General features: G+C 50.8%; 3 protein-coding genes across 3 annotated transcripts in view; 1 reads left to right on the top strand and 2 right to left on the bottom strand.

The window, feature by feature from the left end:
• The window catches only part of PNPLA7 (patatin like domain 7, lysophospholipase), a 127,972-nt gene extending 124,069 nt beyond the window's left edge, over nucleotides 1-3,903 (bottom strand). Inside the window, exons 1-4 of the mRNA XM_086475571.1 lie at nucleotides 3,871-3,903; nucleotides 1,531-1,596; nucleotides 1,039-1,123; nucleotides 339-421 (exon numbers count right to left, since the gene is read on the bottom strand). Of these exons, the coding sequence (XP_086331697.1) occupies nucleotides 339-421; nucleotides 1,039-1,123; nucleotides 1,531-1,596; nucleotides 3,871-3,903 (267 nt within the window). The remainder of the gene's footprint in view (nucleotides 1-338; nucleotides 422-1,038; nucleotides 1,124-1,530; nucleotides 1,597-3,870) is intronic.
• Nucleotides 3,904-5,049: 1,146 nt separating this feature from the next.
• MRPL41 (mitochondrial ribosomal protein L41) lies at nucleotides 5,050-5,594 on the top strand. Its single transcript, XM_009961265.2, has one exon. It carries the CDS (start codon nucleotides 5,050-5,052, stop codon nucleotides 5,455-5,457), a length of 408 nt encoding a protein of 135 aa, XP_009959567.2. The 3' UTR covers nucleotides 5,458-5,594.
• A 3,278-nt stretch (nucleotides 5,595-8,872) lies between these two features.
• On the bottom strand, nucleotides 8,873-16,305 carry DPH7 (diphthamide biosynthesis 7). The gene is made up of 9 exons (XM_086475671.1): nucleotides 16,168-16,305; nucleotides 15,553-15,689; nucleotides 15,033-15,120; nucleotides 14,181-14,275; nucleotides 12,391-12,557; nucleotides 11,813-11,885; nucleotides 10,936-11,001; nucleotides 10,563-10,735; nucleotides 8,873-9,500 (listed from the first exon to the last, which is right to left on the bottom strand). Exons 1-9 carry the CDS (start codon nucleotides 16,303-16,305, stop codon nucleotides 8,878-8,880), a joined length of 1,560 nt encoding a protein of 519 aa, XP_086331797.1. The 3' UTR covers nucleotides 8,873-8,877.
• Nucleotides 16,306-16,672: the final 367 nt, after the last annotated feature.

Genomic DNA, 16,672 nt, shown 5'->3' with positions numbered 1-16,672 from the left:
GAATACAATCAAAAACACTGAGAAAGACAGATTACTACAGATATTTAAACAATCAGCTCCATAGAGGAGTTAGATATTCATCGATTTATTACTCCTCTCACGGTCTACAAACATTCTTGAAAGAGGTAAGGTTTGGCCAGAAAGAGAAGCTCTTGCTGCCCCACCACCAGTTCAGGCAGAATTCCAGGAGTTCTGAAACATCCCCCAAAACTCCCATGAAATTTTGTAGGTTGAAGGCCCCGGGCCAGGCTAAGCAAGTAAAGTCCTGCAAAGTTCACACCACCTCCTGAACTGGATTTTAATCGTTACTTCCCTCCCACCGAGCCAGAGGCACTTACCTTTCTCATGATCTTCCGCCCATAGAACAACACTTTGTCTCTCTTGCGAAACCTGTACTGAGGCACATGTGGCTGAAGTTGTTCTGAAAGGAAGAAGCGTCACATCAGAAACCACCGGCAGCTCCGCGCGAGGGGAACGACAGCTGAGCCCATCGGGCCACCTCCCCAGCTGCTGTGGCCCCTGTCTGTACGCAGCAAGCTCTTGCGGCCAGTGTTTGGAATTTAAACCAACACAAGATACCTCATTAGCCGAGCCAGACTAGGGAAGAGCTGGCTTGAGGCTCTACCTAATCACCAGAGGAGATAAAAAGGCTCCCTAAACAGATAAAAGGATCAGGTTCATTTTTAATCTCACAAAGGAAACCTCCAATTCACCCATTTCTCATTACTGTAACAGTGAAATCGCAGCAGGGTTGAAATTATTTGCATGTCAACTGATACTAAGGCTGTCGTACACTAGAAGAAAATAAAAAACCTCCAGCGTCCTGCGCATGACAGTTAAGAATTCTACGTTCAGACCTAGGTAAGGGAACCAACACAAGTTCTCCGACCTTTTAAAGCTGTTTTCCTGCAAGAGCCACTACCTTCACAGCAAGCAATTACTACGAATCGGCACAGAATCTACCACATATTGTTACATTAATGTTGAAGATAGCTCAGGAAACCGGTTTTAAAACATACATAGTTACTGAGTACTTACTAGATTGTTTCACTCTTCTGTAAACAACAAACACAACTGCGATAAGCAGCAACGCGACTGCCGCCCCAATTGCAATTCCGGTCAGCTGCGAGAGAAATTCAGGGGGGAAAGAAGTTAGTAACTTCTCAAGTTGGTAATTATTAAGTACTTTTTGGAGGGCTGAAGAACACTTAGCACAGTAAGATGTCGCACAGTCAAGCACACTTTTAATTAAAACATCACACACAAGAAGTTTGAACTACATCAGCATCTCACTCACAAGCTCACATGCAAAATATTCAGCATTTTTCCTCCCAAAGATCCGTGAGCTGATCAACTCCATGTACGTGAGATGAAATAACAGGAATGAATTCCTGCCTCATGCACAGCGAGAGCAAAGAAACACACGCCCAGACTGCGACTGTGACTTAGCAGGGTTCCGGAATCACGAGGAGCTACACACACTTTCTGCACACACCACCCTTCAGCCGGTTGATTAAAGCCATACATTACCATAGTCGTCTGTATTCTGTCTTCTACAAACTGACGAATTGCTGTTCCACCTGCTGGTAACACAGCCTAGTGCCAAAAGGAAGGTGAAATTAGTTTCCCACAACTGGCAAAAAGCCTCCACCAAACCATCTCCATGCCTGGTCTGCACACACAACACAACTTGACTGTTCTCCAACACCTTCCTTGCAACTCTGGCCCACTTTGCAAACACAAGACGTTCAGTGGAGAGGGGTCACTAGTGGTGTTTTGCACTGGTGTCAGTTCAAGGCATTCCTAAATAGTCCTAAAACAGGGTCAAACAGCGAGGTGATAGCTTTTTTCTGATGATCCTATGTTATTCAGAGGAACAAGGATGAGAACTGAATGTAAAGGACTTTATGAGACTGAGAAAACAAATCATGAAACAGCAGATTAAATTCATCATAAAAAGAAAATCATGCACATGGGAAAAAGCTCTAACCTCAGGTGTCCTGGGACCTGTGCCAACTATTGCGTTCAGGAAAAAAATCTGGCAAACAGCCTCACAAATGCCAGCACAAAACTTACAAGAACAGGGGGAAAAAACAGAGCAGGTATTAGGAACACGCAGGAAAGCAACCCAGAACAAGAACAGATACGTCCCCCTGTAAGTCTTCAACCTTTCAAGTACTTGAATCTTAAGCGCTACTTGCAGTTCTGGTCCCAGTTCTGGATGGCCTCTAATTTAGCTTTGCCACCGAGAGAAAAATGAAGGGCACGCCGAGAGTCACCAAACTAGTCTCCCTCGCAAAATTTGTTCCAGTTCTACAGCGCAAATAAGAATCCCGCCTGACCAGTCAACTCCAACAGATCGCCGGCTTCGGTTTGTCCTCTCAGGCTGCTGTAATGCAGCACACCGACAATTCATCTTCCCAACAGGAGTCAAACTAACTCTACTGCTATTATTATCAGACTGTTACTAGTGGGATTGTAGGGGAAAGTCAGAAGAATTTGGGGGAAAAAAAAAGTTGAAAATTTGTTAGCAACAAATAACAACAGATTCTGGTAAAATACAGCGAGTTCTTGGTGTAAGTCCATTGTGGTCGCTTAATTTATTTCCCCTTGATGGTGTCCGCGACACACACAGTTCTGCTGCTATCCAGGCCTGCGTGATCTCAAGTGACATCATTACAGCAGTCGCCAACTGACAGTCACATTGCTGCTACATGAGGAGAAACGAATTCTTGAGCAAAGGCAAAGTAAAACTCATGTGGACAGACTGAGCCCTCGTGCCTCAATACAGACAAACAACGAGGGAAAGAAGAAATTCAGACCTCCAAGAAAAACTGAGAGGTTCCCGCAAGGTTTCTCACAAACACCAGTGAAAACATGATACTCCCCCCACGTGCCTGGCGGGGTATCTGTTCAAGCACAGACAATCCTTCTACGAGTGCAAGGACTTCCCAGGAGCCCTACACAGCCTCGCACAAATCTCAGACACCAAACAGATGCAGAACGACGCTGACAAGACCCTCACTTCCTTGGAAAACGGAGCAATGACGGGCTAAGAGCACGTATGAGCATAAACAGCATTTATTTTCCAATGATGCTGAGATGTCATTAAGAAAATGGGAAGGAAAAGTAATTAACATAAATACACAGCTACATCAGTAATGCCCACGCTCATCCAGAGCGCCAAGCACGGAACAAGCAGCTCTGCTGAGAGTTTAACTACTTCACGTCGCAGTCGAAGGTAAACAGTGAGACATGCCCCGGTCAGGGAAGGGTGGCAAATGCTTATCAGAGCCGAAAGTGAGGCCTTAAAATGAGGCTTGCCCCAAACATCAGGCTTCCTGGTAGCTCGTAAGCACACGGGTCCACGTGCCCACGCTCTGACTACAGATACCGGATTTTCACAAAACATTTTTTAACTGCGTACGAGTAGGCTGGATGTAATTTTTAGGTCTGAGAAGAACTATGTCCTGCCATGGGCCTTGTCTTTCACAACTATGAGTTTCGTATCTGTGATTAAGAACAAACACAAGCAGAGCCAGCTGCCAATTGTGCGATTCTTCCGTCTGCAGGCTAAAAACGTACTGTTGAAGCAAAAGGCACTTAAATCCTACCATTTTGCTAACAGCTTGGAATATGAAGCAGAGTGTGAATGGTTTGCAGAAAAAAAATAATAAAAACATATACAAAAAACCAGGACCAATCTTGAAATTTTTGGAAGGATAAAACTCTCATCAGGACAGGTTCTTCCAAAGTAAAAGCACTGCATCTAAAGACATGACCCAAAGATTAGGCACAGCAGCTTTCAACTTCTAGAAATACTAATAGGGAAATAAATACATCCAAAAACGACAGCAAAGCATGTTGTACCTCAAAGCTGGTGCTGTTGCCTTCTTCACTCATGTCTGCAGGTACAGCGGGAGCAAAACTAAAACGAGAGAAGACCGAGTTAGGAGAGGACCGAGTTACACTGTATTCCAAAGTCTTTTTAACTCCGCAGCACTAAGTGAACCCGAGCTGCTCTTCCAGAACAAGTCAATTCAAGGGGAACTTTTTATTTTTGACTTCATTGTCCCTTTTTTTCTGCGTTGAGCAACAAATCCAGCCAGCCCTCACAGAGAAGCAGAGCTACTGGTCACGACAGCTGCCGAAGTGCTCTGGGAAGCGACGGGACGGGACCTCCCTGAGCCCCCCAGAACCCGGCCGCTCCCTGCCCCCCCTTACCGACACCCCGCCGCGGACACGGGGACCGCAGCGGTGAGCCCCTCGGGGCGGGGCAGCCCCCCGGGGCACAGACCGAGCCGTCTCCGCCTGACGTGTCCTTGAAGGAAAAGGCACGCACCGGCTTCCCGGGCAGGACCCTCGCCGGCACCCGCTTGCCGGGGGAAATCCCGCACAGACCAAGCCGCGGCCCTGCCGGCGGGCGAGGACAGACCCCGGGCCGCCCCTCCTTTGCTGCCACCCCAGCGGGCCGAGCCCTCCACCCCCGACCGCCGGCGCTTCTCTCCTCTCCTTGAAATAAATCGCGGAACGCGGATGTTAAAAACCAGCCGGCCCTCCCGGGCCACCGGGCACCGGCCCCTCGCGCGCTGCCGCGCAAGGCCCGGCCCGGCCCGACCCAGCCCGGTTCCCCACCGCCGCCGCGTCCCGGGCACCCCGCGGCTGAGCCGGGCCGGGCCGGGCCGGGCCAGACCGGGCGCCCTCACCTGCCGCCACGCTCGGGGCTGCCCATGCCGGGGTCAAAGGTCACCCCCGCGGCCCGGGGGCGAAGGTCGCGGAGGGAAGACCCCACCCGCCGCCGCCGTCCGCTGAGGGGGAGCGGCAGGCCCCGCCCACGCCTCGGGCTCCTCGCTGCTGATTGGCGGGCAAGTCCCCACTCCGCGTCCAATAGCCCGCGTCCTTCTCCGCCTACGACAGGCGCTGCGGATTGGCTGGTGCGTTTCGACCAATGAGAGCAGGCGGTGTTGGTGTGTGCGGAGGCGGGAGCGCGCCGAGGGGCAGGGGGCCCCGCGGCGCCGCTGAGCCTCCCGGAGGCCGCCGGTGCCCGGCATGGGGCTGCTGACCGAGCTGGCCCGCGGGCTGGTGCGGGGCGCCGACCGCATGTCGCCCTTCACCAGCAAGCGCGGCCCCCGGACCTACAACAAGGGCCGGGGCGCCAAGAAGCTGGGCGTGCTCACCTCCAGCAAGAAGTTCATCCTCATCAAGGAGATGGTGCCCCAGTTCGTCGTCCCCGACCTGGAGGGCTTCAAGCTCAAGCCCTACGTCTCGTACCGCGCCCCGGAGGGCTCCGAGCCGCCTATGACGGCCAAGCAGCTCTTCACCGAGGTGGTGGCTCCCCACATCGAGAAGGACGTGAAGGAAGGCACTTTTGACCCCAACAACCTGGAGAAGTACGGCTTCGAGCCGACGCAGGAGGGCAAGCTCTTCCAGCTCTTCCCCAAGAACTACGTGCGGTAGCGAGCAAGCGGCGGGGCTCCCGGGGCCGCGGCACTGCGCGGGGAAGAGCATTGCTGTCGTGCGAGACACGACCCGCACCAGCACGTACGGGATGGTGTCTGTCGCAGGCTATTAAAGGGAAATCCTTCCGCTCTGTCTTTCTGCAATGTCTGATTTAAGTTGCTGGGGGGGAGATGGGCGGGTGATTTCCCATCCGTGACTAAGGGCAGCGTTACCTGCGCGTGGTTGTGTTGGGTAAGCGTGCGGGTGTCCCGCTCTCCGGCAAGAGCTGCCTGACCAGGCGCTGGTAATTGCAGGAGGCGGTTTCTCTCCGGGTTGCTGAAGCATCATTCTTTCCTTCTGGGAAGGAGTTCCAGCCTTCTGTGGACAAAGGCGGGCATGCCTTATCTCCCCGGGAGAGGCTGGAGTTCCCGGCGGCGGCCAGCGGCACCCAGCCACAGCGGCGGTTGGAGCCGCAGAGGGAGCACTCGGGTGGGTTTAACCCCGGGGCCACTGAAGTGTTCCACTAACCCAGGAGCGAGACCTCCAACAGGCAAAACCGAGTCCATACCCTGAGCTCTCTGAGGAGAGAACTGCAGCTTATGCTGAATGCCACAATTTTCCCCAAGCCTTAAAACTACTTTCTTTCAGAGTAAATCACGATATAGTTAACAGGGACGTTTAATGTCCGTTCCTTAGTGCAGCTGCTTGAAGCTACATGATAACTGTTTAAATTTGAAACATCTCAAGAATTGTTAGTTTGGGTCATACATTCCTAGAAAAGCAGTGTCTCAAGTTAAATGGGTACAAGTGACACCTATACAGATGGTCGTGTGCACCTGTTCAAAGTAGAAACTGCTAAATTCCAAGTGTTTTAAGTTACTGGAAGTATGTTTTCTATGACACACAAATGCTGTAGTTTTTTGAGAAAATAATTCCTCTGTGAGACAGCTCTGTGTCTGGACAGCATAGCCCACCCAAGAGGTACTCAGGGGTTTCCAAGAGGTTTTCTAAATACAAAGTACCACAAAGCTTAAGCGTTGGAGAATTAACTTGCAATTAAAGTGTTCGCTTTTGGGGAAAGGGAGCACACTTACTGTGTTCTCTGTGTGCATCCAGTGTGCAATGAAGACTGACAAATGAGTCCCTGAAGTGTTGTTAAAAAAATACCTGTGACAGGGCTGCGATGGCAGGGAGGAGATGCTGCACTGGCTCCCACTTCCCAGTGCTGCAGCCCCAAATAACTGCAAACGAAGGAGGAGTTGTTGGGTTGGCACAGAGGCTGCAAAAATCGCCCCCATAGCGAGGCTGAGGGAAGCTGCAGTTTTTCTCATCACTTCAGCCCGACCTGCATCATTCCCTTAATTTTTCAGCTGCTCCGAGCACCAGTTACACGCCAGCCGTTGTTCTCTGCCTTCAGCTCGGACGCTGCTGCAGGGGCTGTGCCTCTGCTTCCTTGCAGAGGTGTCACCTCCTTGGGCTTCTCTTGCCGCTTTCCAGAACGGACAAGTGTTGGCAGGTGGGTGGTGGAGGTGGAGGCCAGGGGAACGCAAGGCAGGGGAGCAGGAGATCCTGTACCCTCCGATGGCAATAACCAGCTCGGCCTTGAACAAGCCACTTGCCTTCCCTATGCGAAGGCAGGTTGTAATAGGAGACCCCTCGTTTCTCAGGGCAAAGCAAGGACTAACATAACGCCTAGATCAAGTGCCCCAATCGGGTAGTGTTCTGTGGCCCAGTCCAGCTTTGCTAAGCTCGGCCTGTTTGCTCTGAACCTCACAGGGCAATCGAAACGGCACTAAGCCATGTCGCTGAGGGGATACACCCTCAGTGTTCTGAGCCAGGAGGGAACTGGGTTGTCTGCTCTGCCTCCCAAAGAACACTCGACACCACCAAACGCCCTCCAAGAGCCTGAGCCATCGCAGGGCGAGGCGGAAGGTCCTCACAAGGACTAACCTTGAAGGACTTTTTAAAATCAAAATGACCAAGAAAGATAAATCACTTATATCGATTTTATTTTAGAAACATTCAAAAATAGGGTGTGGTTTTTTTAAGAAAAGCTCTTGTTCACAATACTAATATGAATCTTCATGTAACAGTGCTCAAGAATGTCTTCTAAAATACACAGTCACCTTTGAAAAAGGAGATGCAAAGCAGTAAGTCTTATCTGCTGTACCTCGTTTTAGATGCAGCACTGTTGCAGATAGATACCTGTTGCTGGTGTTTCTTTTCCTCCAGACAAGTAATTCTTTAGGACCCTCAAAGAGAAACCATGCAAACTAGAAGCTACTTAACTAGTTTAAGCTTTTTTGTTGTTTCTAGGAAGATAATAGAGAAAGCGTTCCAGAAACGGTGTTTTGCTGATATTTCACAGTGAAAAAAGAAAGCTAATGGAGCAACCATGAGAAATTCTGCAGCCATTCCTGGAGGTAGTTAGGGCAATGTGGTTAAGATTTTGGTTTCTGTACTTACTTATTTTGAACTTAAAAGATGTCAGGAAACACTGCTTATACTTTTTGGAGGTTTTGACCTTAAAGCTGTTCACCTTTAAAAAACGGAAAGATCTTGACTTTGGACCTAAACGTACGTCTCGCTGGAGAGCAGAAAACGCGACTCTGACACCGCGAGGCTGTGGGGGTGGTTAAGGGTGGCACTAAACCACAGCGGGGCTTGCGACACGACGTATGCCAAACCAGGCTGTGCTTAGCTGGGAGAGTGATAACATGAGACTGCAACCAGGTGATGAGTCTGATGTAAAATGAGGCAGATATAGACCAGAATCCTTCCAAGAAAGGCCCTGCTCAGAACAGAGCTACCCGTCACTGAGCTGCTGTCTGTCACACCAGGCAGCCTGGATTTCCTTCTGAAAAAGAACCTCTCTCTACTACAGATCACTACTAAGCACACGGCACTGCCAGCTGCTGGACTGGCTTGGAGCGTCTTCTCAAGGTACATACAAGTTTCCACATCACACAGCAAGCTGCACACCCAGCGAAGCTTCTGCTCGTGGGCTTTTCCGAGACATTCAGGGAAACCTCTGCCCACACACTGTGTGTTTGGCTACCCGTGGCAGCACAGACGAATTTGGGTTGTGATGGAAGGAGGAGAACAGGCTTAACAGATCAACCATAGAAATGCAAACCAGCCTTGAAGGGATTCAAATACAAGGTACAAAGCAGCAGCTTTTCAGAGGGAGGCTGTCCTACTCTGAACTAGCACATTTAAGGGAAAACTAAATCAACGTGTCTGTGCTCGACCACACTTCTCAAAGCAAAGGCTTTCCTCAGCGCTGAAGATAAACACCAGTAATTCCATCAGTATTTGCCTTAAAGACTCACCAGCTCAACAATAAAACTGGAAAAGCCCAACAGAAATTAGACAGAGCATAAGCTCAGAAGTCGCTCTCGGTACAGGACTTTCCCTGCCCCTCTCCCTCAGGACCCGTCACTGCAAACTTTCAGCTGTTCTTTCAGAGGGAGAGCTAGTACTTGGCGTCTCCGAGGGGGTCACCAGGCTCATCTCCCACTTCCAGACATGGAGGATGTTGTCATAGAAAGAACAAGTTGCTACAATGCTCATTTCTTTTGGGCTGTCTAGAGACCTGGCTGAATCCCCCCTTCTGTCCAGGCCCATTCCATTGGGTCTCTGGGCTCCCCTGTCAGTGCTGCTGGCCAACTCGTGTTCTCCCCCTCGGCCAGGACAGCCAGCCAAATCTAAACTTCCCTTTAAATCAGGGCCCCTGCCCAGGTCTGGATCCCCAGACAGCTTAGGACGCCCCTCTGCTTTGAGCGGCAAGGCAGGGCCTTCACTCTCCTCATCCAATATTACATCAAAAGTAGCTGTAGGAGACTCGTAAATTATCTTCAGGTTTTGGACCTGCAAATTCAGTCTCTCGTCTCCTTCCTCTGATCTTCCCACAAGCTCCTCCGAAGACTGGCATGCAGCAGCAGAGTCCTGTGTTGCAATCAAGGAATCCCTTGGACACAGCCTTGACCAGTCAGCCCCGTAAGCCAAGGAATTGTGCAAGACATAGGATGACAGGATGATACATTCCTCCATATTTTCCGCTTTAAAAAAAATTAGAAAAAAAAAATTAAATGAGCAGAAATCAAGTTGTGAAATGGTTTGTTGCAGACTGCTCAGGAGCCATCCTAGCACTGGCTATGTCCTACAGGAAAAGTTCTCTGGTTATTGCCTTCTTCAGGACAGAGTTAAGCATTCTAGGAGACATGAGGTACTTCTCCTGACAATTTTTCAGCCACCTCTCACGAGCCTTTCCACAGTTCAGTAAGCAGGCAGGAGAAGAGGGGTTAGTGGGCATGAAGTTTAAAAGCCTCATTATTCAAAATACCTGAAAAGGCTCAAGAAAGACAAGACAGATCACACAGTCATCCCCACTGAGCCATAAATACAACTGGCGAGACTGCCAGACCCAGTCCTGGTTATTAATAAATGGAAGATGTCTTCTTCCCATGAGCTTTAAGCATTTACTCTGACATTAAGCTGACATCGAGTTCCTCCCTTCCCTACACATCAGAAATAAATATCCTCATTTTGCAAGCTGTGGATCTGGCCCAAGGCCTGGAGAAACCCAGGAAGGCAACCATTTTACACAAGGCTGTATTTGTAATGTAAATGCAAACAGCTTTTAATCACGTAAATACCTTCTGATTCACATGGAGAATTTATCCATGTTATTCTAGATTAACCAGACTGCACAGCACTCCCTTTCTGAGGCAGTAACCAATGCCCCAGCAGGTCAGTAACTTCTGCTGACGGCAGAGCACCACCTGACATTCAGAGGAACCTCTCTGAACCACCCAGAAGAATCCAAACCGGAGCGGTCATGTCAACAGGTGATGCCTTCACGCCGAGCCAACAGGCTCTCTTCCCATGAAAAGCAGTTACGAGATTTACACACGAGTAATGACAGTGCCTTTGCACAACCCATCAGGCCAACACTGAGGACAGGACTGGGAAAGCTGGAAGAGTTACCTCAAGTCAATGGCTATGAACAGCACCTAGATCTTTCTAGCAAGCTCAGAGCTCGAGTTCCCCCATCAACGTGGAGGCAGCAAGGAACGGCAGCAGAGCAGCGCCAGAGCACCTCTGCTCCCCTGAACACTCACCCATGCTTCCGCGGCAGTCCAGGATTTTGAATCCACTCTGCATGCAGGCTGCTAACAGCACAAAGTCACAGGTCGGGTGCCACTTCAGCCTCCAAACTCCACCTTCCACGTGGGTGTCTGCCAGCGGCTGCTTCGTGTTCCTGGTGTCCCACAACAGCACGTGCTCGTCGTAGCTGGAGACATATCACAAATCAATACCCAGGCAAGCAGCAAAGCTGACTCGGTGCAACAAGTGCAGAAGAAAATGAGGAAATGCTGCACGCTCTTCACCACACCGCCTGTCTGAAGCCACCACACCTGGAGCAGCGGTGGCGCGTTTGAACTAACCGAGGAGGCTGGTCACAGCAGTGCAGAGCAGCTAGAAGGGATTTACCTGCCAGTAGCCAGAAGATTCTCCCGGTGGGGACTGCACTGAATGCTGCACACACCCATCGAGTGTCTGCAAAAGAAGAACATAGAGCAGAGGGAAGAGACAGCAATGTACCATTTGAGAAGGGATTCTTCCTCGGATTTCAAGGATTTGGGGTCCACCTAACTACATCGAGGTGTCTCAGGAAAGGAGAGAGAGCAGGGTGAACTCAAATTTCAGCCCAGTGAAACACACAGGCAGAGTTCCAGCTGCACAGTCCAGTGGCCTTTCCAGGGCAAAACTTCTACTCACAGAGTCTCTCAGCACAAATATTTTCTGGTAATAGTTGTACCATAAACTGCTGTTCAGAGCCCGTAAGAATTTCAGCACAACTCCTCCGTTCCCATGAGACTTTACTCCCAACATTAGTATTTCCATAGCAATAATCCCCAGTGTATTTTAAGGTTACACATAAGATTTCACTGGAGACTTGCGTCTATTGTTACGACATTATGCCACCGGAAAAAAGAGACTACTTCGAATGAGTGAACAGTGGAGAATAAAGGATTTTCTAAAAAAGCATTCCATAATAAGATAACCAAATTCAACACACAGAAAAATTCCCAAAATAAAAGTGTAAATCAGGATCCTTCTTTTTGAAAGAAGCTGCCACCATCTTCATGTGTCGGTTCATTATACTGAAGGACACAGAAGAAAGTTTCAACCTGAAATTGTCCTGATGAAAACATCTAATAGATATCTCTGTTTCCCAAGGGAGGCAGAAACAGGTCTCCACTGTCACTGCACGTCCCTGAATTCCGTGGCTTGGGAAGGGACATGGTAGCACCATAGGTTCACTCACGATAGCTGGAGGGCCCAGCTGCAGACAGGGCTTGCTTACCTCCTGCTGGTGAAGACAGGAGTCTCCGGGCTGCACCTGGTGTCCCAGCCCTTTAGCAGGCTGTCGTCTCCTCCTGCTCAAGGACAAAACACCGTTACCCCAAACACCATCCAAACAACCAGCGCAGGGCCCCGAGGCAACGCAGTTAATGCCGAGCTGACGCTCTTCAGCCCCGGGATCTCATCGCATTTAACGGACATACCAAGCACTGTTTGAGGCTCACAGCACTCGTCACCACAGAAGAGATGTGCACTAACAATACCCTCAACTTGCTAGGCAAAAAAATTTAGAAGAAAAAAAGACTGGACTCCAGAAGCTCTCTCCTCTCGCACACCGCAAGAGATTAACATCTTTTTTGCCAAGAGCCCCCCAAAGCACAGTTCAAAAGGCACACCTAACCCCAACCACTTCCCACAATCAAGAAGCCTTTTACCTCTAGCAGAGGCCCCAACTTTTACAAGCCTTGTGATGCAAGTAGCGTACCCAGCCCCGGCAAGTAAAATCCCAAGGAACACACATCCCTAAACAAGATGCCACCTCCCCGACACCCCAATATGAGATTCCCAGTCATTACAGACCTGAATACACGATATCAGTGTCCCAGTAATTAAAAGCAGCAATCCAGGCCTCAAACTTGTGAGCTTCCCACTGGTTCAGGACATGCACAGAAGGAGCAGATTCATCTATGGAGAAAAGATTCAGCTTCCCCTCCGAATCGCTGCTGATCACTCTCAAAGGACATCCACTACAGTGGAATACAGAGAAAACATCGGAAATTACTGGAACTCATGTCCTAAGAAGCTGCTAGAGTAAAAAATAGCAGCCAAAGTATAGACAGATAATGTAACATAATACTACACATGTTTGATTCAACCAAGCACTGATAGAAACCGGTAGTACAGTGGAAGGAATGCACACGTTTATACAGTTCTTTTCAGCTTCAGCCCATCCCATCTTAATCTCTACACCAATATCCCCATTCCCTCATCTCGCAGGCAGAGCAAACCACTCACACTCACGTGAAAGAAAACCAGCCTTGGGTCTTTCTCCTAGATGCATAATTTGACTTCTCACATGCTTGATATTACATCAATAAACAAATCCCATGTGAAGATGGATTTTTCTTCCTCCAAGTCAGACTGATAAGGGCCTCTCAGAGTCTCTTCCCTCTTCTGGGGTATGAAGAAATGTTTTATCTCCCTGGTACCACAGACATCTGAAGCACTGGCTGATCCTGACCTTTCCTGCGCTCTTCCTGTGGCGCATTACAGTTGCAGTTTCTGGACACGACGTTCTTGGAGCACCAGCAAAAGATTCACAGCTCACAGTGCACAGATTTCCTGCCATTCCCTGACATGAACGAGGTACCTTCAGTTTGGTGACCTGCAACTGCAGGTACTGATTTGGTGCCTCAGGGCTTCTTTCCAGTTCCACATCATATGCTAGTTACTAAACTGTACTGCATCTCCCACATTTCCACGCAAGAGATAAAGGGTCACCCCCCCTCCTACAGGGGTGTGTAGGCTGCACCTACAGCTTCTAGAAGAGAAGACCTATTTGTCTCTCAAGGGACCACAGTGACAAGCTTGAAAGGGACTTTTCATCATGGCAACAATCATTTATCTTGAAGGGCAGAGACAAGGGGAAGAAAGAATGTAAGGAAGAAGAAAGTATAACTGTGAATTCTACTTACTCATTAATCAGCATGCACAGAAACAGCTTTAATTAGCAAAAGCTACTAAAGATTTGCCCTACAGCATTAAGCATATGACTGCCTGATCCCCTCAGTTTCCAGCCTCACACCAATGGCTCCACTCTCTGTTTTGCACTTAACTTACAGAAAACATAATACCCTACCACTTTCAGGGTATGGCTCATGTTATTTCATGCAGCGATGCCATTTCTGAAATCAAATGGATGAGCATTTGAGAGAGGAAGAAGCCACTTCCAAACCAAACCTCTCCCATTTCTCACTAACCCATGTTTAAACTTCCTACACGTGCTATTTTAGCAGTTCTTAAGCAGAACTTCACACTAAAATTTCAGCCGATCTAAGAGCAGAGTTGGAACCAGTGGATCCATCTGCACCCCATTCTGGTCTTTCCTTTTAGCAAAAGCAATAGAAGACGTGTCCCTGGCCCACCTGCTGCCACTCACCAGGGCATAACCTGCTCTTGTTACAGTGGCCACAGTATGTGTTCTCCTTCCTTTGTAACCCTTTCTCTGGAAACAGTAACTTCTAGAGAAGGTGCAGGGAGGCTGCTGGGGTCAAGAAAGTCTTAAGCTACTTCACAAAAATCCACCAAAAGTTCATTCATCAAAGTCCTCAACTTGGGCCTGAAAGCTGTCACACAACTCCCATCCTCACCATTGCTCTCGTCCGGTGGACCAGTCTAAAGACAAGGCCAGACGCTGTGCACCGAGATCGACCCTGAAGCACGGCTCCAACATGCAGCTGTTCTTCTACTGGAAAGAAAAGGAATGGGTTAAGACTGGGAAGACAGCAGGTCCATAACACCACCTGTACTGCTTGCTCCCACAGCAGCTGTGTTCCAGAGACTGAGGAGCAGGTGGGGGTCCCACGCTACGGAAGAGATGAAAGGTCCCGTAGCAACGTACAACGGCTTAGTACTGCTGAAGGGCAAACCGTGCACACACGGGATCTCCACCCTTCTGCTACGTGGCTCCCACCAAATCACCCTTAAACTTTGCTTCCTCTCAGTGAGCGATCAAGCGCAGGAGAAGCGATGACCTGACTGTTGAATTCCCTTACAGACTGGCTTCTGCTTTCTTCGCTCTGTGGGAACGGCTCTCCTGATTACTCCTTTCTCTCACCAACCGAAAGAGACCCCTCTCCAAAATCCTTCTGTGTTTTCAACAACTTTGCATCTTCTACTGTGTTTACCACTTAGCCCGTACTTATTCTCAAGTGACAGTTCCCAGGGTTTGCTTCTGCTCCCCTCATGCCTCTCATCTCCCACACTCTGCAGGTGAGTGGAGCCCAGCCAGTCTCTCTGGTGCCATGAACAAATTCATGTCATTTATGAGAAACATTATCAGAAGACAAAAGAAAAAGTGTTTCAAAAGCCAACCATAATGAGGAAGCCATAGAAACCACACAGCTTTCCTACAAGTCTCTGAACACTGCTAATAAATCCAGAGATGTATTAAATCCGGGTTAAACACAGCCTCAATAGCAGCAGGTGTTACAGCCACCTACCTCGCTTCCAGTCAGCTGGCAAAACTCCACAGCGCCTGTCGAGTTTGCAATGCCAACCATGGGATGTTCTGCAACGGGAATGTGGCACCTAAAAGACGAGTTAAACAAGTCTTGAATATCCACGTTTCTTGTATTTAAGGAGGACAGCAAAGTCATGATGTTTATTCCAAGATGCACAAGAAGGTACTTGACCAAAAAAATTTCACGAAGAAAATCTAAGGCTCCTGAAGTTCCCACAAACCTCCATGGAGGGGATTATATACAGTGGAAATCTACTGTATATTATCAAATAAACCAGTGGTCCACAGTCACTGACCAGCTGTTCATAAAGAACCAGAAGAGCACAAGAGAAACCAGCACAGCCTTTGCTCACTGGAGCAAACTAGAGAACACTTCCCGCCAAGAAGCCAGGGACAGTTTAGCTAGTAAATATTACTGTTACCGACAGCCAAAAAAGGACCCCAGAGGGGCAGACCACGCTGCTGTGTGTGAGCTCCAAGCCTCCCCAGGCCAGCATTACCATTTGATGTCCAGGATGGCGGCAGTGTCAATCCTCTGGATTTCGGTCAGCGGGATGTAAGGCTGTTCCTCATTGTAGTGATACAAGTAGAGGCGCCCAGTCCGGTCACAGGCCCCATTGCTTCCTCGGGAGTCAGTCTACAGCAAAAATTGCAAAGAAAAGAGGAGGCTTAGCACAGCTCCTGCCTCCCCCAGACCTCTTCCCACCCAGCTGGCAGGAGCAGGGCAGAGGGTTCCCGCTTGCCAAGTCCTTCCCTTGAGGGATTAAAGCCACTACAGCTCCCTCCGAGCCAGCCGCGCTCACCGGCGGGGCCCACTCAGCCCCACACGCTGCGGCCACTTCAAGCCAGCCCAGCTGGGACAAGGCACGGCTCGACGGTGCGGGGCCGGGCGCGGGGCTGAGGCGGCCGGGGGGCACCCGGTGGCGGCTGAGGCGGCCCGTGAAGGGCGGGAAACCACAGCCGGGCCCGGCCGGGGTGACCGACGGGACCCCCGGGCCCGGCTGGGGTGGGCCGCGAAGGGCGGGAAACACCCGCCCAGCCCGGCCGAGGCGGCTGAGACGGCCGGGGGGTGGAAGGCAGCCCCGGCGCGGTGCCGGGCTGGCGGGCGGGCTCACCGCGGCGGGCGGGCGGAGGTGGTAGGTGCCGCAGGCCAGGATGCTGTGCCAGCCCTCCACCGGGCACCACTCCACCGCGTCCGCGCTGAACTCCGTGTCCACCACCTGCAGCGTCCGCGTCCGGCACGGCGCCGCCATCTCAGGGCGGGTTCATGCTGCGCGGGGCGGCGGGACGGCGCCGGGGAGGCCGCGCCGCCGCGCAGCGGAACCGCCGCTCGTCTGCTTCCCGGTCAGGGGCGGCGCGGGGCGGGGCGGGGCGGGCCCGGCTCGGCTCGGCTCGGCCCGGCCCGGCGGCGGCTCCGCGGGCGGTGCTACCGCCGCCCGGCCCCGCAGAGCCCGCACGCTGCCCCGCCTGGAAGAGGAGCCCGGCGGCCCGGCTGACGGCACAAGCAGCTCAGGGACGTGCCGAGCTTCGTCCTGACCCGCCCTCGATGGGGGTTTTTGTATTAACTCGTCCAAGCTCGTCCCAAACGCAGACTTCCAGCCCCCCCGCCCCGCACCCCGC

The sequence above is a fragment of the Leptosomus discolor genome, chromosome 19 (genome assembly GCF_034619465.1).
Source record: "Leptosomus discolor isolate bLepDis1 chromosome 19, bLepDis1.hap2, whole genome shotgun sequence".
In the NCBI taxonomy this organism is placed as follows: Eukaryota; Metazoa; Chordata; class Aves; order Leptosomiformes; family Leptosomidae; genus Leptosomus; species Leptosomus discolor.
This window is presented reverse-complemented; position numbering and strand designations above follow the sequence as displayed.